Raw genomic sequence first — 22,499 nt, forward strand, 5'->3', positions numbered from 1 at the left:
AGTTTGCATGTTTTGGCGCTGCAGTGTGCTGCCCTATTTACTTTACTATATACGAGTTGGCAACTCTGGGTTCAGCACCTGTTCACACTCAGTCTATGTTTGGATGTGCAGGTCAGGTTTTTGAAATGTATTCTTTAGCCTTCTGATCGTGCACTCCCCGCCTCCTAGCCACAGGTGTTTTAATTATAGTAGGTCTAATACCCCTCCACAGAGAGAGAGAATTTGAGTCCAAGAAGAGGTTTCACATGTACCCATTCAGATGGAGACGTTTATTCTCAGCGAGGTAGGTCAAGCGTAGGACCTCGTATAAGAGAGATGCCGTAAAGTGGCTACGAGGTACACATAAATATGGCCATTTTTATGCGCTAAAAGCTCTCATTTTTCATATTTCTAGTGCAGTAATGCAGTTCAAATTTCGTGTTTTCAAGTTTGCATGTTTTGGCGCTGCAGTGTGCTGCCCTATTTACTTTACTATATACGAGTTGGCAACTCTGGGTTCAGCACCTGTTCACACTCAGTCTATGTTTGGATGTGCAGGTCAGGTTTTTGAAATGTATTCTTTAGCCTTCTGATCGTGCACTCCCCGCCTCCTAGCCACAGGTGTTTTAATTATAGTAGGTCTAATACCCCTCCACAGAGAGAGAGAATTTGAGTCCAAGAAGAGGTTTCACATGTACCCATTCAGATGGAGACGTTTATTCTCAGCGAGGTAGGTCAAGCGTAGGACCTCGTATAAGAGAGATGCCGTAAAGTGGCTACGAGGTACACATAAATATGGCCATTTTTATGCGCTAAAAGCTCTCATTTTTCATATTTCTAGTGCAGTAATGCAGTTCAAATTTCGTGTTTTCAAGTTTGCATGTTTTGGCGCTGCAGTGTGCTGCCCTATTTACTTTACTATATACGAGTTGGCAACTCTGGGTTCAGCACCTGTTCACACTCAGTCTATGTTTGGATGTGCAGGTCAGGTTTTTGAAATGTATTCTTTAGCCTTCTGATCGTGCACTCCCCGCCTCCTAGCCACAGGTGTTTTAATTATAGTAGGTCTAATACCCCTCCACAGAGAGAGAGAATTTGAGTCCAAGAAGAGGTTTCACATGTACCCATTCAGATGGAGACGTTTATTCTCAGCGAGGTAGGTCAAGCGTAGGACCTCGTATAAGAGAGATGCCGTAAAGTGGCTACGAGGTACACATAAATATGGCCATTTTTATGCGCTAAAAGCTCTCATTTTTCATATTTCTAGTGCAGTAATGCAGTTCAAATTTCGTGTTTTCAAGTTTGCATGTTTTGGCGCTACAGTGTGCTGCCCTATTTACTTTACTATATACGAGTTGGCAACTCTGGGTTCAGCACCTGTTCACACTCAGTCTATGTTTGGATGTGCAGGTCAGGTTTTTGAAATGTATTCTTTAGCCTTCTGATCGTGCACTCCCCGCCTCCTAGCCACAGGTGTTTTAATTATAGTAGGTCTAATACCCCTCCACAGAGAGAGACAATTTGAGTCCAAGAAGAGGTTTCACATGTACCCATTCAGATGGAGACGTTTATTCTCAGCGAGGTAGGTCAAGCGTAGGACCTCGTATAAGAGAGATGCCGTAAAGTGGCTACGAGGTACACATAAATATGGCCATTTTTATGCGCTAAAAGCTCTCATTTTTCATATTTCTAGTGCAGTAATGCAGTTCAAATTTCGTGTTTTCAAGTTTGCATGTTTTGGCGCTACAGTGTGCTGCCCTATTTACTTTACTATATACGAGTTGGCAACTCTGGGTTCAGCACCTGTTCACACTCAGTCTATGTTTGGATGTGCAGGTCAGGTTTTTGAAATGTATTCTTTAGCCTTCTGATCGTGCACTCCCCGCCTCCTAGCCACAGGTGTTTTAATTATAGTAGGTCTAATACCCCTCCACAGAGAGAGACAATTTGAGTCCAAGAAGAGGTTTCACATGTACCCATTCAGATGGAGACGTTTATTCTCAGCGAGGTAGGTCAAGCGTAGGACCTCGTATAAGAGAGATGCCGTAAAGTGGCTACGAGGTACACATAAATATGGCCATTTTTATGCGCTAAAAGCTCTCATTTTTCATATTTCTAGTGCAGTAATGCAGTTCAAATTTCGTGTTTTCAAGTTTGCATGTTTTGGCGCTGCAGTGTGCTGCCCTATTTACTTTACTATATACGAGTTGGCAACTCTGGGTTCAGCACCTGTTCACACTCAGTCTATGTTTGGATGTGCAGGTCAGGTTTTTGAAATATGAACTCATAAGGACCTGGAGAATCATAATGGCAGGTCAGTTTTAGCATTTAGTGAACATGGTAAAAAAAAAAAAAAACTAACTGTGGAATTGCACTTTTTTGCAATTTCACCGCACTTTGACTTTTTTTTCCTGTTTTCCAGTACAAGATACCGTATGTTAAAACCAATGGTGTTGTTCCAAATTACAACTTGTCCCACACAAAACAAGCCCTCACATGGCCATATTGACAGAAAAATAAAGAAAAAAGTTTTAGCTCTGGGAAGAAGGGGATCAAAAAATGAAAACGCAAAAAACGGAAATACCTCTGGTAGTGAAGGAGTTAATTTGATACTAAAAACAGTTTTTTCTTTTTTTGTATTTTTTTCAAGGTGTTTTAGTGACTTTAAAATCAAAACATGCCTTCTCAAAAGGCATGAATACAGAAAATAATTTATGTCATTTAGGTAATACCTATTAATTTAGTATAATTTTAAAGGCCATATGTTAGGAGCTGTATACTAAAGCAAACGGTGCTGATTAGAGAACAAAACCACATGATAAGACAAACTTATTAGCCACAATGTGAGATGGAATTGCCAATAAAAGTACTTTGATTCAATATTTAAATGAGTTTTCAAGTGCTATGTGCAACATCCCAAACCCAACAAGTGCTGTGTGCATTGTCTCAAACCCAACAAGTGCTATGTGCATCGTCCCAAACCCAACAAGTGCTGTTTGCATTGTCTCAAACCCAACAAGTGCTATGTGCATCGTCCCAAACCCAACAAGTGCTGTGTGCATCGTCTCAAACCCAACAAGTGCTATGTGCATCGTCCCAAACCCAACAAGTGCTGTGTGCATTGTCTCAAACCCAACAAGTGCTATGTGCATCGTCCCAAACCCAACAAGTGCTATGTGCATCGTCCCAAACCCAACAAGTGCTATGTGCATCGTCCCAAACACAACACGTGCTATGTGCAACATCCCAAACCCAACAAGTGCTATGTGCATCATCCCAAACCCAACAAATGCTATGTGCATCATCCCAAACCCAACAAGTGCTCCAGCTCTTCTCTATTTTTTAAACTTTATTAAAGTGTTTCATCTTGTTTAAAAAATATTAACCATAAATTGATATAGTTCTAAAAAACAAAGTATTACTTAACCTCCATGGGTCTAGTGCCAGCTATAAAAATTGTTATTATTCATTTTTGTAAAATCATTAGATGAGAATTTGGGGTACTACTAGTACAGTACTATGCACAATGAGCAAAATGGTTGCTGCTTTTGTCTCCAACATTAAGCTTAAAGATAAATAATAATAATATTGAGCAGAAATCAGTTACTAATAGATTGTATGAACAATACCAGATCATTAGTTAGAGATATAATACAGACAAATAGGTCAGACAGTAGGATATTTTTTGCAAATATATAATTATCTTTTGCTTTGTTTTTTTCTAAATTTTATCGTGATGAAGGTCAGATTAGATTTGATGAAGGTCAGCTGAATCCGCCTGTGTCTAGGGAAAATTTGATTTCAACAGATCTAATCATTTGGCTCTCAAGAGAGAAAGCCGCAGTATTCGCCTCTTCCATTGAGAAGACATGTACAAACTGTGCTGAGCGTACATGTGTATGAGGGATTGGAAGGAATAAACTGTCAGCCGAACAAGAATTTGTCCAAAAACTAATTTACAAAATTTTCAAGAATGTGCTTTTGAAGTGATTCAAAACACTTACCTTTTAACAATTTCCATAATTCCTCATTATCCTACAAGAAATTATTATAAATATCTTTACCATAAGATCACTTTACCTATTTTTTATGCTCACGCAATGTTAATTATATTTACACTGCTTTGTTGCAAGAGTCATATATTTGTATGTGTTACTCCATCACAGGAGTGGGGAACCTAAGGCTCGCGGGCCATTTACGGCCCTATATGACCTTTTATCTGACCCCCACGCAGTTTCCCACAGACCACAATCCTTGGGATGTCAGTTGTATTTTGACAGGCACCAACCCTTTAATCTCTTCTTGCTCTTAGCATGTGCACACTGTGTTCACTACTGAACGCTGAGGAGCATGTAATGGGAGATTACATCCTCACACCGATGCAGCATCCGCACATACTTTGGGGCGCCTTTTAAGCCAATTAAAAAAAATATTTTTCTTCAGATCAGTTTCTCTTAGTAATATGGAATAAATGACACTGAATTACTATTCAAGAGAAGAGAGCTTGCAGAAAAGGCACGGTTATTTGTCATCGATGGGTGGAGAGAAACCAGTGTAAGTATTGCTATATTCACCTGTGATCCACATATAGTGCAGTATAGACTTGTAAATCTTCTTGCTGGCAGGTTCTGCCCACTGTTTCCATAGTTCTGAAGCAGAACTCATTCAGATTGGTCTTGGGTAAATAGAGCTATTAATTATGCTACACACATGACAAATCATATTATCCCTGAAGCTTAGTACATACAGCCCGATTATGCAGCTGAAATATCACTTTCTTCCGGATCATCGTACACCGATATTACTATATAACCAGAAACACATGGGCTACTTGCACATTGAACAAGTCTGTAGGAACATGTTCACACCACCAAGAAACTTGAAGACACAAAAGAACACAGGGAGGTCAAAAATACTCTGATGTAAAAAAAAATCACAGTAATAAGCAAGTGCTAGTCAAAAGATGGAAAAAACAGGGTATTTAGTTGATACGTTTTTTTGCAAAAAAATGTATACTAAGCTGCTCCACCAATCGTCAAGGTATTCCCATATAGAGCAGTCCTAACTAATGTATATAATCCCTATCTGATGTATTTAAAAACCTGATCATCTGTATAGTACCTGTATAAGCAGGGTTCAGAGAAGGAATATCCATGTGGACCTGCTAGATGGAACAGCTTTAGTGCAAATGACCCACAAAGGAGTGGTGGACTCCCAGTCTTGTAGAAACAAGAGAACAATTATAGAACCAGAAACAGATCTAGCAGGTCCACATGAATATTCCCTCTCTGAACCCTGCTTATACAGGTACTATGCAGATGATCAGGTTTTTAAATACATCAGATAGGGATTGTATACATTAGTTAGGACTGCTCTATAAGGGTATACCTTAATGATTGGTGGAGCAGCTTAGTATACTTTTTTTGCAAAAAAAAAACCATATCAACTTGCTTATTACTGTGATTTTTTTTACAACAGAGTATTTTTGACCTCACTGTGCTATTTTGTGTCTTCAAGTTTTTTGGTGGTGTGAACATGTTCCTACAGACTTGTTCAATGTGAAAGTAGCCCATGTGTTTCTGGTTCTATAATTGTTCTGTTTCTACAAGACTGGGGAGTCCATCACTCCTCTGTGGGTCATTTGCATTTAAGCTGTTCCATCCTGCATATCCACATGGATATTCCTTCTCTGAACTCTGCTTATACAGGTACTATACAGATGATCAGGTTTTAACCCCTTCATGACCTTGGGATTTTTCGTTTTTCCGTGTTCGTTTTTCACTCCTCTCCTTCCCAGAGCCATAACTTTTTTATTTTTCTGTCAATTTGGCCATGTGAGGGCTTATTTTTTGCGGGACGAGTTGTATTTTTGAACGACATCATTGGTTTTAGCATGTCGTGTACTAGAAAACAGGAAACAAATTCCAAGTGCGGTGAAATTGCAAAAAAAGTGCAATCCCACACTTGTTTTTTGTTTGGCTTTTTTGCTAGGTTCACTAAATGCTAAAACTGACCAGCCATTATGATTCTCCAGGTCAGTACGAGTTCATAGACACCTAATATCACTAGGTTATTTTTTACCTAAGTGGTGAAAAAAAATTCCAAACTTTGCTAAAAAAAAAAAAAAAATTGCGCCATTTTCCGATACTTCTAGCATCTCCATTTTTCATGATCTGGGGTTGAGGGCTAATTTTTTGCGTGCCAAGATGATGTTTTTAGTGATAGCATTTTGGTGCAGATACGTTCTTTTGATCGCCCGTTATTGCATTTTAATGCAATGTCGCGGCAACCAAAAAACGTAATTCTGGCGTTTCGCATTTTTTTCTCGCTACGCCGCTTAGTGATCAGGTTAATGCTTTTTTTTAATTGACAGATCGGGCGATTCTGAGCGCGGTGATAACAAATATGTGTACATTTGATTTTTTTTTATTCATTTATTTTGATTGGGGCGAAAGGGGGGTGATTTAAACTATTATATTTTTCACATTTTTTTTAACTTTTGTTTTCTACTTTTGCCATGCTTCAATAGCCTCCATGGGAGGCTAGAAGCAGGCATAGTACGATCGGCTCTGCTACATAGCAGCGATCATCAGATCACTGCTATGTAGCAGAATTGCAGGTGTGCTGTGAGCGCCGACCACAAGGTGGCGCTCACAGCTGCCGAAGATCAGTAACCATAGAGGTCTCAAGGACCTCTATGGTTACTATTCTGAAGCATCGTCGACCCCCGATCATGTGACGGGCCGGCCGGAAATGGTAGTTAAATGCCGCTGTCTGCGATTGACAGCGGCATTTAACTAGTTAATAGGTGCGGGCAGATCGTGATTCTGCCCGCGCCTATTACGGGCACATGTCAGCTGTTCAAAACAGCTGACATGTCCCGGCTTTGATGCGGGCTCACCGCGGAGCCCTGCATCAAAGCAGGGGATCTGACCTCGGACGTACTATCCCGTCCGAGGTCAGAAAGGGGTTGAATACATCAGATAGGGATTATATACATTAGATAGGAATGTTCTATAGGGGTATACCTTGACGATTGGTGGAGCAGCTTAGTATACATTTTTTTGCAAAAAAGCGTATCAACTAAATACCCTGTTTTTTCCATCTTTTGACTAGCACTTGCTTATTACTGAGATTTTTTTACAACAGAGTATTTTTGACCTCCCTGTGTTCTTTTGTGTCGTCAAGTTTCTTGGTGGTGTGAACATGTTCCTACAGACTTGTTCAATGTGCAAGTAGCCCATGTGTTTCTGGTTATATAGTAATATCGGTGTACGATGATCCGGGAGAAAGTGATATTTCAGCTGCATAATCGGGCTGTATGTACTAAGCTTCAGGGATAATATGATTTGTCATGTGTGTAGCATAATTAATAGCTCTATTTACCCAAGACAGAGTATTTTTGACCTCACTGCGATATTACTATAAGTCAGAAAGTATCTAATCAATACACTTGATTGATATTGAGCTAACAGAAATCACACTCAGATTGCAGCACAAGTTTGTGCCCATAACTTTATGAAAGAGTCACAAAATAGACAGACATAGATGGAAAGAAGAGTAAATGGAGTCCAAAGTTTGATCTTTTAGCTGCCAATTGTCTCCTCGCAGTGACTGATAATGTTGGGGGTACAACTCAATACCATATTTAGGTACACAGATATATGTATGTTCCATACAGAAAGCATTTCTAACCTGAACCCATCTTAATACTAGAGTTATACATTGTTGTGTTGGCTGCATCTTTGTATAAAAAACTGTCCTCCTGTCAAAATAGAAGACCGACACTCGTGCCATCATATGTTCTAAGGAAATCTAGCAGATATAAACCATATAAAATACTCAAGGAAAAATGGTAGAAAATCAGACCTCACTCAATCAAACAACCACTTTTACGGTTTCTGAAAAGTAAATGATATCTTTTTTTATTTGTTGGTTTAGCTCATTGTGTATCTTCCATAGACTAAAACAAGGCAGATTGGAGGTGGGTCGATCTACCTTATTTCACTTTTTCCAAAAAGGGGGTTCAACAGATAAGGCATTCACCTACAGGACAGGACATTCTCTGTCATTTGTATTTTGCAAGAAAAGAATACTACTAAAAGTGTTCATATATATATATATAGAGAGAGAGAGAGAGATTAAAATAAACTTTGTCATCGGGGAAACCACTTTATGTTTCTAGCGAGAAAAGAAACAAAATAACATTTGTGGTTAGTTGAGTCTTATTAGGAACTGTCCCACTCACTCTGTATATGCATATTAATAAAATGTTGCCAGTACTCCGTACAGAGGTAATAAATGGTAAGATGCACAATGTGTGAATAAGAGTCAGATAAAAGAGAAATGTAACACCAGGAGTACCGCAGAGAAGAGAAATAATAACTACAACTGAATAAAAAAATTCAAGGTTTCAACACTAAAGGCATCTTATTATAATTTACAAAATAACAAACACTATAGATGAACATATAAAATCTCTACTTGCCGAAACCTGGAAAATCTGTATTCAGTAGTAGATAGATGATTGACTACCATAACCTACCTTCAATGGCCAAGAAATCTGGATAGAATTCTGTCTCTAAAATTAGACATAGGTCCAGCAACCAATGCCAATATACTGGGCTTAAAGGACCAGTAAAATGTAATTGGCTTACAAATGCTTCACTTCTATTTTACACAAAAAATAACTACTGTGTTCATTGCAGTATCAGTCCAGAAAAGTAGCATTTTTGGCTGTTGGCGAATCGGCATCTATGTAAGCATACCTGTATCTATACGGAATTGAGTGAGTCAAACAATAATAGGACAAACTTTCTTCAGCTTGCAATCTGGGTTAACGGAAGTCATATATCCAGTATAGTAATTAATTTAAGAAACAATTATGTACTGTATTATTTTATACTCATATGGATAGTGTATTTTTAGTGCCTTTTGGGAGAAAAAAACTAAAGCAAAAAAGTAAGGAAATTTGTAGTAGATGCTTTACATGCAAAACCTAGGTCACTACACTCTCCAGAACTAATACTAATCTAATACCTAGGTCAGTAGACTATCTAGCACTAATACTAATGTAAAACCTAGGTCACTACACTCTCCAGAACTAATACTAATCTAATACCTAGGTCAGTAGACTCTCTCGGACTAATACTAATGTAAAACCTAGGTCACTACACTCTCCAGAACTAATACTAATCTAATACCTAGGTCAGTAGACTATCTAGCACTAATACTAATGTAAAACCTAGGTCACTACACTCTCCAGAACTAATACTAATCTAATACCTAGGTCAGTAGACTATCTAGCACTAATACTAATGTAAAACCTAGGTCAGTAGACTCTCTCGGACTAATACTAATGCAAAACCTAGGTCACTACACTCTCCAGAACTAATACTAATCTAATACCTAGGTCAGTAGACTCTCTCGGACTAATACTAATGCAAAACCTAGGTCACTACACTCTCCAGAACTAATACTAATCTAATACCTAGGTCAGTAGACTCTCTAGGACTAATACTAATGTAAAACCTAGGACACTACACTCTCCAGAACTAATACTAATCTAATACCTAGGTCAGTAGACTATCTAGCACTAATACTAATGTAAAACCTAGGTCAGTAGACTCTCTCAGACTAATACTAATGCAAAACCTAGCTCACTACACTCTCCGAACTAATACTAATCTAATACCTAGGTCAGTAGACTATCTAGCACTAATACTAATGTAAAACCTAGGTCAGTAGACTCTCTAGGACTAATACTAATGCAAAACCTAGGTCAGTAGACTCTCTAGGACTAATACTAATGTAATACCTAGGTCAGTAGACTCTCTAGGACTAATACTAATGCAAAACCTAAGTCAGTAGACTATCTAGCACTAATACTAATGTAAAACCTAGGTCAGTAGACTCTCTAGGACTAATACTAATGTAAAACCTAGGTCAGTAGACTCTCTAGGACTTTTCTACACATCACTATAGATTTTAATAAAATACATTCCTAGAATCTTGTTTGAAAATGAAGCCAAGTTCCTATCCTATTCATATTTTATACTTCTATCTCCACTATTTAACATGATCAATTTTAGATATAGATGGCTAGTCAAAGTTTTTTTTTTATTCTGTTGCAGAACTCATAACTTACGATTCATTATTATCGTGTTAATTGCGTTACAACCATATTCCGGTGTTCTAAAAGGTTACGTCTTCTTGTTGTAAACCTTAGCTCCTTTATCTAATAAAAGGCATAAAATCTAAAACCTATACTGTACATAATCGCCAGCAAAGCAATATCGCTGAATAGTTATGTTTAGTAGCTAAAGAAATCCATTGATTTCAGTTTCTTGCATTCTGTCTTCAGAATACTCAAATTATATTTTTTAGGCAACATACATTAAATCTACAAAAAAGTAATTTTTCTCAACAAAATATTTCTAGCCATTTTGCTTGATCTCCGAAAAAACGTTATCAATTCTATGATAAGCAACATAAATACATAAAATATTTCTTGAAATATATATTTTTCCTGTATAGTACAATTTTCTCTTTTGAATGTCCAAAGTTGAAATCAGTTGTTATGAAGGAGCGCTTAATCACTCCAAAATATAGAGATAATGTACACTGTACTTTTCATGTTGCATAAATACTATAAATTTGTCACTGTATAATTTTATAATTTCTTATGGTAACTCAATAGTGCTTTAAAAATAAACTGATATCTACAAAAACTCAACAAACAAGTATAAAAGAGGAATAATTAAATGGTCTAGTCTACTAAAATTCAATAAAACATTAAAAAAAAGGTATACCTAAAAAATGAATCCAATCTACCAAAACTAAAAAAACTTGCGCATTAAGAAGACAGGTCTGTATGACCAAAACATTGAACTTGGAAAAGTCCCCGTGTGTAATGACATGTATTCTACTCACCAGAGTTTCCCATTCAAAGACCTGCTATTTTGCGGTGATGACTAGATCTTTTTATCTTGGTGCAATACGAGCTATTTTAGCTACTAGACTGGTACTGGATAGGTCCATTGAGTATCACATGATGGCAAATTTAAATACGGTTGGCGCATGACTGTATTTCTGCTGCATTATGACAATTTCTTGCAAATTTCTACCATTCTGGGTTTTATGTGCTGTATTCCGAATAATCAGGAATCAGGCTCAATATGTTTAACTGATGGTGATAAACTTGACATACCATTGTGTATGTTCTTTGTGCTGGTCAAAATAAGGACAAAGTCATGCAGAATATATATCATGACTTAGATCATGGAGGTAAAATCCTCAATACGATTATCTTGATTGTATGAAGACGTCTTTAATACAAAGAATAAAAAATAATAGGCTAGTTGTATTGTTTCCTCTTATGGTGTATGACACAAAAGAGTTAGACAACTTCTATACTGTTAATTCAATTAAATAAAACCCAACGTAAGCTTGTCCATGCAGTTCATTCTTTATTTTCTTCATCTGAAGATCACCATCTCTACACAACACAGTCGTCCAGTGGCCATAGCTTTAGTTCAACATCTGCAATGCAGCAAAACCACTTCAAAAAGAGGGCGTCTACCAACCACATAGAGAAGCCAACATGGACAACAGTTACTCAAGGTGTCCTCTGAATCATCTAGAACGTCCATGCATTTCAATGATCAAAGACAGCACTGCAGTCGGAAGGGAGACAAAGCCATCCACACACAAGGGGGAGAATCTCTTCACAACAGGTTTAGAAGAGCAAACTAAACTGACCCTTGGAAGACCCCATCTGCTGCTGTTGTGAAAATGTGTCAAGTTACTTTGATTACTTTATTATTTTTCCTAACCTGCCTTTGCGTCTTATCAGTGGTACCATCTAGTCTTTGCAGTGTATATTTGATCAAATTACAGCCTTAATGAAAACAAATTTAGCCCATATGAAGTACTGCAAATTCTGCTCACAGAATATGAAAATTGAAAATAAAAGATCGAGTTTCACCATAATTTGACTGGAATATTTTCTTTAAAAAGTGAAATCCTAAAGACACAACAAACGCTAAGGTACAAGTTACCTTGTCAGAAGGAACTGCCAGTAGGAACTGCAAGATCTGGATTTTGGTTTGTTCTGTTATTTAGCTGTGTATTGTACAGTGGGATTATAGTGTTTGAGTATGTGCCTGTGTTTGTGCATAAATATATATAGACAGCACTCCTCAAATAAGTGACAAGATTAAGGTGTCCTTATTATCACATATGCAATAGCAAAGTGTCATTTCCTCCAGTAACCTTTCCCTGTAACCTTTCTCAATATCCTCTTTTTTTGGATATTGAGTATATATATATATATATATATATATATATATATATATATATATATACTGCACTGGCAAAAATTAGGAGACCAACACATCAAAACCCTGTCATGAACAGACCAATCTCCAGACCTGAACCTCGTTGGCAACCTCTGGAATGTAATCAAGAAGATGATGGATAGTCACAAGCCATCAAAGAAGGTCTGCTTACATTTTTGCACCAGGAGCAGTGTGAAAGACTGGTGGAAAGCATGCCAAGACGCATGAAAGTTGTGATTAAAAATCATGGTTATTCCACAAAATATTGATTTCTGAACTCTTCCTGAGTTAAAACATTAGTATTGTTGTTTCTAAGTGATTATGACATTTTTTTCTTTGCATTATTTGAGGTCTGAAAGCACTGTTCTTTTATTTTGACCATTTCTCCTTTTCAGAGAAAAACTACAAAGTTTTATTGCTTGGAAATTCAGAAACATGTTGTCAGAAGTTTATAGAATAAAAGAACAATTTACAGTTTACTGAATAACATTACCTATAAAGAGAAAAATCAGACAAACTGAAGATTTTGCAGTGGTCTCTTAATTTTTGCCAGAGCTGTATATACACACACCTAATAATATACTTACAGAATACCAAAACCCTATGAGCTGGATTATACGTGACTGCTAACATGGCTAGAGAGTAATAATTACATCGCAGTATAGAAGCAGGGTTGTTTATTTTAATTGCTAGACATGGCGCTATTTTTATATAGGGGATTTATTCTAGTTATTCTAGACCAGTGTTTCCCATACTTCAATGAGGTCATGTTTTCAGGATTTCCTTAGTATTGCACAAGTGATGGAAGTATCAGGAATTCTTCCACTTGTGCCGCACCATGGAAATCCTGAAAACATGACCTGTTGGGAGCCGTGAGGACTGGAGTGTGGGAAATACTGTTCTAGACAATCATGCTACTGTGTCCAGGAGCCAACAGCCAGGACTAAGAAACTCAGTCTTGTACCAATAAATGTTGGTTTGTACAAAGGTGTAGGACTCTAACAAATGTTGCCATGATATTTTCCCTATAGTCAGGTATAGATATTTATTATTATTATCTGCAGCCTAACAAGTGTCATTCCTTTTTTCTACTTGAACATTTATCCTTTTCTTTACCTATGCATCACGTCTAAATGATGCTCTGGTATTGATAGGACATTATATTGCTCTGTAGCTATTCATTCCATAAATATAATAAAAAGAAAATCTATACAATTATGAATTATGAGGTATTTAACTGTGGCAAAAAAACCCAGTTTATTATTTTGTAAAATTCAATAGTCTCCTTGAACCTCACTAATTCAAAATACCTTGGAAAATAGAAGGAAACGTCAAATTGACAGCTGTTAATTATTTTTGGACAGGCAATTGCCCAAGAGATGGTGTTATTTCTGTTGGCACATTGCCCTGTTTTTCTAAATTGTACAGAGGAGGAAGTAATACATGGCATATTACATAGACTCATGGCAGCACAACTTAATTATTTCTGAGGCTGAAATGTACAGTAAGTAACTAGGATTTAACAAGCCCCTCATCCTATAAAGAAACAAGCCTTAGCCATATAGGGATTCCATTATAGGGCGTTAGAGAAAAGTTTCTAGTCAAGGTCATAATTCAATTATGGAAAATGGGGTATGCTTAACCTAATATAGAAAGGTGTTAATATGCCTGCTAAGATGTAGAGCAAAAGCAGATAAAAATAAGGAGGTAGCCCTGGGAGAAAATAAGAATACAATGGGGACAATTCCTAAAATATGTTTTGTTCTATTTATTGACGTTCATTGTTATACATCATCATTGCATCTTTAGGAGAAGATGATCTGGACAGACTACTTGCTATGGCTTCCTAGAAAAAACAAAAATACCGCATTGGCGTATCCATGCTCAGAATTAAATCATTCCCACTGCAGAATCGGAATACGTGACAGGATTGTAAAGTCTTCGGCCTCACCCTTTTTTGTTCTCCAAAGACACCTATTGAACAAACCTGATACACCAAATGCCTCTACAAAAAGAAAGCAGTTGGGCAATGAGTAGTAGGGTAACATAAGATGTGCTTTTCACTATTTCACAGACTACCAGCTAACCATTCCATAAAATTGTGATTAGAACAGGCTCAATTCTTACGGCCCAAACTGAACCAGAGAATGGGCCCCGATATCTTTTCTCGGCAAATAGATAGCCATGAGTTCATGGTATTTGTTACCTAAACAGGGCTCACAGGCAATTAACTAGTGAAGGAAGCATCAGTGAGATGCCATTAAAGTTAATACTCTGAAAACTAGAAATTTTAGGCCAAGAAATGACAATTTTCATTACCATCTATATTACTAAAAACAATATTTCAATGGTAATATTAATATCATGTGGTTCCAAAATAGATCACATAGACATATAAAAATGTCATATAGTTTCCATACTCAGTCTACAAATGTGAGTAAACATGGAAGACGCAATCTCAAAGATGAATCCACTTGAATTTTACAGATACAATATAATAATGGCAAAGACCAAAATCATCTCCTCTGTGTGCATAATAGGTCATATTCAAGTGAACTCTTTGGCATAACTATTACTAATGCACAAACTTAGATTTAAATACTCAAATATTTGTTGATGTAGATGCTCTTACAGGTACATGCAATGTAGAGTAGGTTGTATTTTTTTTACTTGAAAAACAAGGTCTTAATTTTCAATCATCGTTTCATTATTTATGCATAAAGGCAATTTTTCCCTATGTTTGAATAAAATGCCAGGGACTGAAAATGATTTAAAAAAATATGAAGTAAATTGTATATTGGCTGCAATGTTTTGTTACAAACCATAGCCCACATCTCCTTATCCCCCACCCTTTCAATTCTACAATATTGCTCCAACTCGCAGGCTGCTGGAGGTTGGTAGGGCACCCTGCCGAACTGCTTTATTTGTTCTTACATTGCATGTGGTCTGCAGAAAACACAACGGTCACAAGTGATTTTATTTTTCTAGCACTTGACCCTGGAGGTAAAAAAAAAGAACTCAACTAAACTTTTTGATCCCTTAAAAATGCTTTTTATTAGTTTTAGGAAAAACTACATTGTTCATCCCAGGTAAGGAGGCACAGAGACAAAGCTCCCACCAAACTACTCCTTATATCTCTGATTTCTGGATCTCTGTTGGTGTAACATGAGAGGTTATAGGATATGGGGGGATAAGTGTAGGCACATCTGCATTTATAGGTCTTGAGTGGTTAGGCTTCCATACTCCAGTACGACCCCAACGTGTTACTGGAAGCACACATCGTGTGTAACATATTAAGAGCCTGATATCCGCTTAGTAGTTCATATTTAGCAAAGCTCAGATGCTGATAAACTGGTACGTCTTTGTGCTCCGTGGTAACTGCATTTTTATGGCAAACCACTAACAACACATCGAGATATTGAAGGAACATTGTCCACATGACTGATCCAGCTTTTCTGCATTCACTAAACTCATTTGTCCTGTAACATCTGTATAGGATTATTGGTTTACATTCAGAAGAGATGTACTCTGCTTCCTACACATGGAGGCTGTACAGAGGCACAAGCAGTCTTTGTGGCTCAGTAATAACATTATATGGAGCTCTAGATGAAACCTTATTATTAAATTATTCTTCTCTAGGAGATCCAAGAGAAAATAGCTCAATATTACGCTGTCTAATACAGCATTCCATAATATTTTTTACTTTATTTATATACATTCTGGCAAATAATGACAAAATGCATGCTGCAATATAAAAGTGAAGGCACAGAGACCCAGTGGGGTCCCAAAGAAGTCAGTAGGTGCTATATTAGGGCCCCGTCCAATTCGAGACTTCATGGAACCATAATATGCTCATGGGCCTTAACACTGAAGCAATCTAAACATTAGCTTTTCTTTTTCACCAGCAATAAACTACAGAATGCCATTCAGTAACAGTAAGAACTCATCGGCGTAACCTTTAATGTTTAAAAGGAACCTGTCAGTTAATTCAAGTTGCCCAAACCACAGGCAGCATGAATCCGAGCCTAGCTGTGTGATTGCAATCAGGTATCATTTCTTGGAAGAATTCCAGCAGTTTACAGAAAACAGATTACACATCCAAGGACCATAGTGAGAAAGGAGACTAGTATGGCGCCAACCCCAGACGGCTTCTCCCCACACGCTTTTGTTGATTGACAGGTCTCTCAATTGTGTGTGCTTAGCGAGACACCTGACAATCATCTGGAGCGATGTGGGAAGAAGGCGGCTGGGGTTGGCACTGGAATAGATCATTTCTATATAGGGTCCCTGGCCAGATCTTTAAAATTTGTTTTCTCTGAAACCCTGGAACGTTTTAAAGAAAAGCATACCTGTCTGAAATCGTGTAGCCGGCTCTGATTCCTGCTGCCAGCTGTTTGGGCAGTGTGAATAAAGTAACAGGTTGCCTATAATTGAGCTTGTTATAGTAAAAGAAAAACATTAACTTTGAACAAGAGCACACCACGAACATCTCTAGGTAAATGGACATAACTATGAAACTCAGATTGGTACCTGGTAATAATACTGAATTCCTATTCTATACTAACAACTGAAGAAATGACTGGAAATATCTAAAATTAACAATTACAAATATTCCAGTAATGCATATCCATGTAATGTTAATATTCGGACTCTTGGACTTTGCCGGTATCGGGAGCTATGAGTAGGTTACCATGTAGCTCACAATGATCATCATTTAAGGAAAGAAAAACATCCAATCAACTTCCTACATTTTATTGTAGGATAGATGTCCATAAGAAGCCACTGAAACTGACTGTCACCTGCACAAATGGCTTTCAAATAGGCAGTTTTATTTTGGATTTACCTGGTTTGGGATTTTTTTGTATTTTATTGCTTTGCTTTATCTTTACTCTTCTATTTATATCACTATCTCCTTGCAGATTCTCAGTAGGATCAGTTGGCTGTCAATATATCCTTTCATGTCCATTATACCGTGAGCCTTTTTGTCATCCTGAAACTATTGGCAATAGCCTGAATGGGCATTACACATGCGCCACCTAAGTGTTTCATTTCTACATACCATCATCAGTCCACACCGTGAATCGATGAGTTTCTTACCACATGCCCATACTGGAGATACAACCATATTGGCTCTACCATGCTCTGAATTTTCTCGGACTTACAAGGATCTGTTACGTGTTTATTTTAATGTTTTTTTTTCTCCATAAGAACCAGGCTGATCTGTTACAGTGATGTCTATGTCCCTCATTACAATTATAATTATGCTGTCACACTTCACTGGTAAAATGCATTTTATTTCAAGAAGACTCAAATCCTTGCGTTATATTCGGTTTTTAACAATAGGTACTAAAGCAGTCTATTAACAGTGTATATTATGCAAAGCTAAAAGGATAGAGAATGTATTACTTCGGTAATATCTGACACTACAAATTAAAGGCAATAGGAACCTATAGAAGGAAGCTGTTTTGGGGGAGTTTCTATCCCATTATTGCAAGTAGGCACTAAAGATGCTAACCCTGTGTAAACTAGAGCCAATATACATCAAATTCATTAGCAATAAAAGCGGCTAGGTTATTTTTTCCTGAGAGTGAGATTGTTTCATCAGAAGTAAAAATACAATGCAGTCAATTTACAATGCATTTTATAACTGAATTGTATATACATGTCTGCTTGTGTATATGCTGTAGTATTCGCTGGCAGTATATCACCGTGCCACATGCTTGGCATCATGGCCTCTGTGTAACCTCTTCACGTGTCTATGAGAGGCCTTGCCAATCCATCTGTAGAGTCCTCTACCCGTTCCGACCTTGCACATGCTCACTGTTACCACATACAGCAAAACTAGTTGCAGTGGCAATCACAATCAAGAATACATTTATCATTTCCAACAGGGCAATGGAGGCCTTTGCTAACAAGTGAATGGTCACAAGGAGGATGAAAGCCATGGATTTTATTATGGCAATGCTTACATTTCATATACAGGATTAATTCATTCCCTGGGCATGGTGGGAAAGGGGATTCTGGCGAGAATGCATACAAGCTAGTATGTGTGGCACTGATCTGAGAGAAGAACACTGGCATTGTGGAAAAACCTCAGACTGGGAGATCTCCCATGTGCTGCTCTGTGTGACAACTATTGTCTGTGATGAAGCTATTAACTCATTAATGGACCCAAGTACAGGTCATCTGCATTACATGTGCTGCTCAAAGACATCATTGAAGCCTCATTACGATACCGTAAAGGCTCACTGAGAGGATCTGAAGAGCAATATTCTACCGTGGCGTAATTAGTAGTAACCCTACTCTGTGGGAGGTGAGAAAATTCACTTGCACTGGTTGAAACACTTTCAGCAGGGAACATGAACAGCAATGAGGAACAGGCAGGTTTCTCTGTCTCTTTCTCCCTCTCTTAGCACTGCAGCATGAAAGGATGTGAACACACGTACATAGAGACAAGACAAGAAATCACAAGAAGTCAACTCACAGAATCTCCAAGTCACGCAGAGCTCGAAAGACTCCATCTTCAATGCAGCTAATCTGGTTGTTGTCCAGTTGCCTGTAGAAAGGAAGGAAAAGTCAAAAGGATGGCTGGGTCACAAAGCTGCTTTAGAGAACCAGGGTCCAGGCTTTCTTGTCACTAAGGTGTCCCTCCACCCCCTTTGCAGTCTATGCTCGTCACCCAGGAGGAGACTTGTGTAGAGTGCTGCTCTCTCTGTTGTTACGGGCTGTCTGAGAGAGCTGCAAACACACTGAAGTCTGTCAGGTCTCAGTAAATATTAATTGAACATTTTTAAAGGCAGAAGGGAGTAATTTCATTACATTATGGCATCCAATCCATTACAGGCTTTTACCATCATGTCACTGCAACAATTTCATTAAGCTAAAGGCCCGTAAATTATGTGAGGTCACTCAGATGCCCTCAGCGACCTCCCACAATTATCCACTCCCCCCTCTTTACTGGAAGTTGCAGTCCTCTGTCCTGACATAGTAGTAAATTTTTGCCTTTATCTGCACAAGGGCTGCACTGGTGTCTGGGGAATAGACAAATACCGAATTAGACAAACCCACTAATCTCATTTTATAGTCTTTTATTATTCTAAGCACCACATGTCTGTGGTGGTCCAGAGCCTCTGTGGATTGTTATCACTCCCATCTGGGGACTCCTTTCTTTTCAGTCATCATTGAATAAAATATTTTGAAGTGGATTTGGGTTAAGCAGCATTGACCGCTGCAACAGGCTCTCCATTATGGAGACACAAATAGAAAAGCAAAAATTAAAAGTTATTTCCTTCCTAAAGCAGCTTCGCCGGGATATTGTGTGCTCTATCCAAATGCCTAAATGCCACTAAGCACTTACATTAATGAAAACGCTCCAGATGTATATGCTGCAAGCAACCTGTACTGTTAGTAGACTTAGAATCACAGATTTACTGTATTGCTCAAACAACCTCATTTCCAAATTGGCAACAAAAACGAAGTATATATTTTGTGTACAGAGTAAGAGGCATGGTAACAGAGAATAGTATATGGAAATGTGTCTACATCCTATTTAAGTGCTGTACTTCACGGTATAATATTATAAAATTCACATTATTAACTATTTATATCATCAATGCAACTTTTACAATAAGTTTCACATCAGCTAAGCTTTTGTATTATTTTTATTCAATGTAAATTATATCCATTGTGAATTTAGATAAGCAGTACCTTTATAGACCCTCCACCAAGAACAAGGTTGTTTCCCATTTCTTGCTTTCATGTCCAGTCCCATTATATTGAGATTAATGAGAGCCAAGCAAAAGTAATATTATAATTAGGAAGAACAAACTAAACTTTTTGCCCTAATCAATTTCTTGTTGAAATAATCTTTTCAGCTTTCCCTACTCAGATATTGTTCATTTATACACATTAAAGTCAGTCACAGTTACTGCTTTAGGCTGGACCAAGCAACAATCAAATGTAAATGGAGGCCGCACAAGTCTCCCCCAGTAAGATCTGTCTAGGAAAGACGTAGAAAAAAAATCAAGCAAATGATTTCAAACAATTCAAACGTTCCCCCAGAATATAAATATAGTAGGCATCGGACATCACTTTCACCCTTCTTCCCAATCCAGGGAAGTTGAGCGTTCTTATGTATTGGAGAGTCGCAAAAGAAAGCAGTTGACTGAATCGGCATTGAAAAAAAAGTTGAGTAAGTAGAGATTTTAAAAACAGGAATAAAGGTACCATTACACTAAGCGACGCTGCAGAGATATAGACAATGAGCCGATCGCTGCAGCGTCGCTGTTTAGGTCGCTAGGAGACGTCAAACATGGCAACACCAGAACGATGCAGGAGCGATCCAGTGACGTACTTATCGTTCTCGCCGGTTGTTAGCTCCATGTTAAAACATTGCAGGCATCATTGCTTTTGCTGTCAAACATGACAAATTACGCCGACCTGACGACCAAATAAAGTTCTGGACTTCTAGCTGCTGCATGTCAAACACAACGAGATCGCTATCCAGGACGCTGCATCGTCACAGATTGTTGTTGTTCTCGTTGTAAAGTTGCTCAGTGTGAAGGTACCTTAACATTATAACTTACAAATTACAGGATTGCTTAAGTCTTTTACACTTGGGCACACAAGTATACATTTAGACTGTGAGATATGCATCTTAAGCGTGGTCAGCCTGTGTAAACAGCATAATAAACGACCACCAAACAGTAAACATGTTACCAGTTGGCGGTCTTCATTAGCCTGTTTACACAGGCTGACACCGCTTAAAATACACACTGAACAACCAGTAGTATAATGTTAGCATAGACTGCCATTATTCTTGGCAGTGAGAGTTCTGTTCACGACAATAGGACGATATACTGCTGAGAATGATAATCTTTTGTGCAGTACTACGTTTATACTGCACAATATTTGTTGACAAAGATAAAGTACATGACTTTTGAAAAGTACCAGTGCATACCAGGGACACCGCAAACAACTCACAGTTTTGGAGATACTCTGACCTAGTGTTCTTTTTGTTTGTTTAACTGCCTGAAGCTCGATCTTGAGCCATGGCAAATTTATGGATAAATGATCTGTAGGAAGATCGATCTTGTACAAGCCTAGATAGGTCCACCAGGGTCTTCTCTGCTGTTATCTTGAGAGTATAAAGCCATTGGGTTGCTGCCGCAGTGCATCCATTATAATTTCACCTGTTTCAAAATCACTCACATCCTTACATATATTTCTCCTGCTTCTAACACATCAGCTTTAACAATTTTTTACTTGCTGCCTAAAATATCCGATTCCTTTACAGGACTGCAATGATTAAACTACTCTTTATCTCAGAAATAAGGCAGCAATAGGGCAGTAAGGTCATGAAAGAATATTGAAACTGGAGCAGCCAGATATATATTACCTACAGTATGTAAAGGGTTAGCCAGTAGTTAGCCTTTTAATGGCTAACTGAAAAAGATGGTAACAAATTGCAAGCTTTCAAGACTACTCAGGTCTCTTCATCAGGCATAACCTGCGTAGTCTCGAAAGCTTGCAATTTGTTACCATCTTTTCAGTTAGCCATTAAAAGGTATCAACCACTGATGACTCTTGAATCAAATATTTTTCTTTATTACCTATGTGGCACTTAAGCACTGTTAAACATTATGAAAAGGTTTTAACCCCTTTACTAAGTCTATTTGTACAATTCACAATCACATGTAAAACCAAATAAATCCGACCTTGCATCTCTCTTTGTTTCTTTAAGTTATAAAAACCCCTTTTTGTCTTTCAGTTATTCTTACTTAAACAAATTAAAATAATTCACATTGCCCTCTAATTCTCTTAAGCGAGCCTTCTCTTTGTCCTTTTCAGTGCGCTCTGACATTTGACTTGACATCAGCTGTACCAATAGTTCTTTTAAATCTGATTCCTCTGAAGCAAGCTACTTAGCAAAGGATGCACCTGCTTCTGAATGGGGAAAATATGATAACGTCATCTTTATAGCAAGAACGAATCTGCATACTATTCCAAAAGTCACATTATTAATATTATTACTATTATCATTATTTTCAAACAGAGATGGGTACAAATGTGCTACACAGAGACAAATATCAGGTTGGCTATGATATGTAATGAAATCTAGAATATAAGCCTTGGGAAGAGTGTAAGTTGCCTTCATGAACATTTCATCACTACTAATAAACA

General features: G+C 37.8%; 1 protein-coding gene across 2 annotated transcripts in view; it reads right to left on the bottom strand.

Annotated features, from left to right (window-relative positions):
• The window catches only part of SLIT3 (slit guidance ligand 3), a 1,020,157-nt gene that overhangs the window by 364,677 nt on the left and 632,981 nt on the right, over positions 1-22,499 (bottom strand). Inside the window, exon 6 of one of the 2 annotated variants that reach the window (XM_069763866.1) lies at positions 18,802-18,873. The exons of the other annotated variant lie outside the window; for it this stretch is intronic. Within the exon in view, the coding sequence (XP_069619967.1) occupies positions 18,802-18,873 (72 nt within the window). The remainder of the gene's footprint in view (positions 1-18,801; positions 18,874-22,499) is intronic. 2 annotated transcript variants of the gene reach the window in all.

The sequence above is a fragment of the Ranitomeya imitator genome, chromosome 4 (assembly GCF_032444005.1).
Source record: "Ranitomeya imitator isolate aRanImi1 chromosome 4, aRanImi1.pri, whole genome shotgun sequence".
Lineage (NCBI taxonomy): Eukaryota > Metazoa > Chordata > Amphibia > Anura > Dendrobatidae > Ranitomeya > Ranitomeya imitator.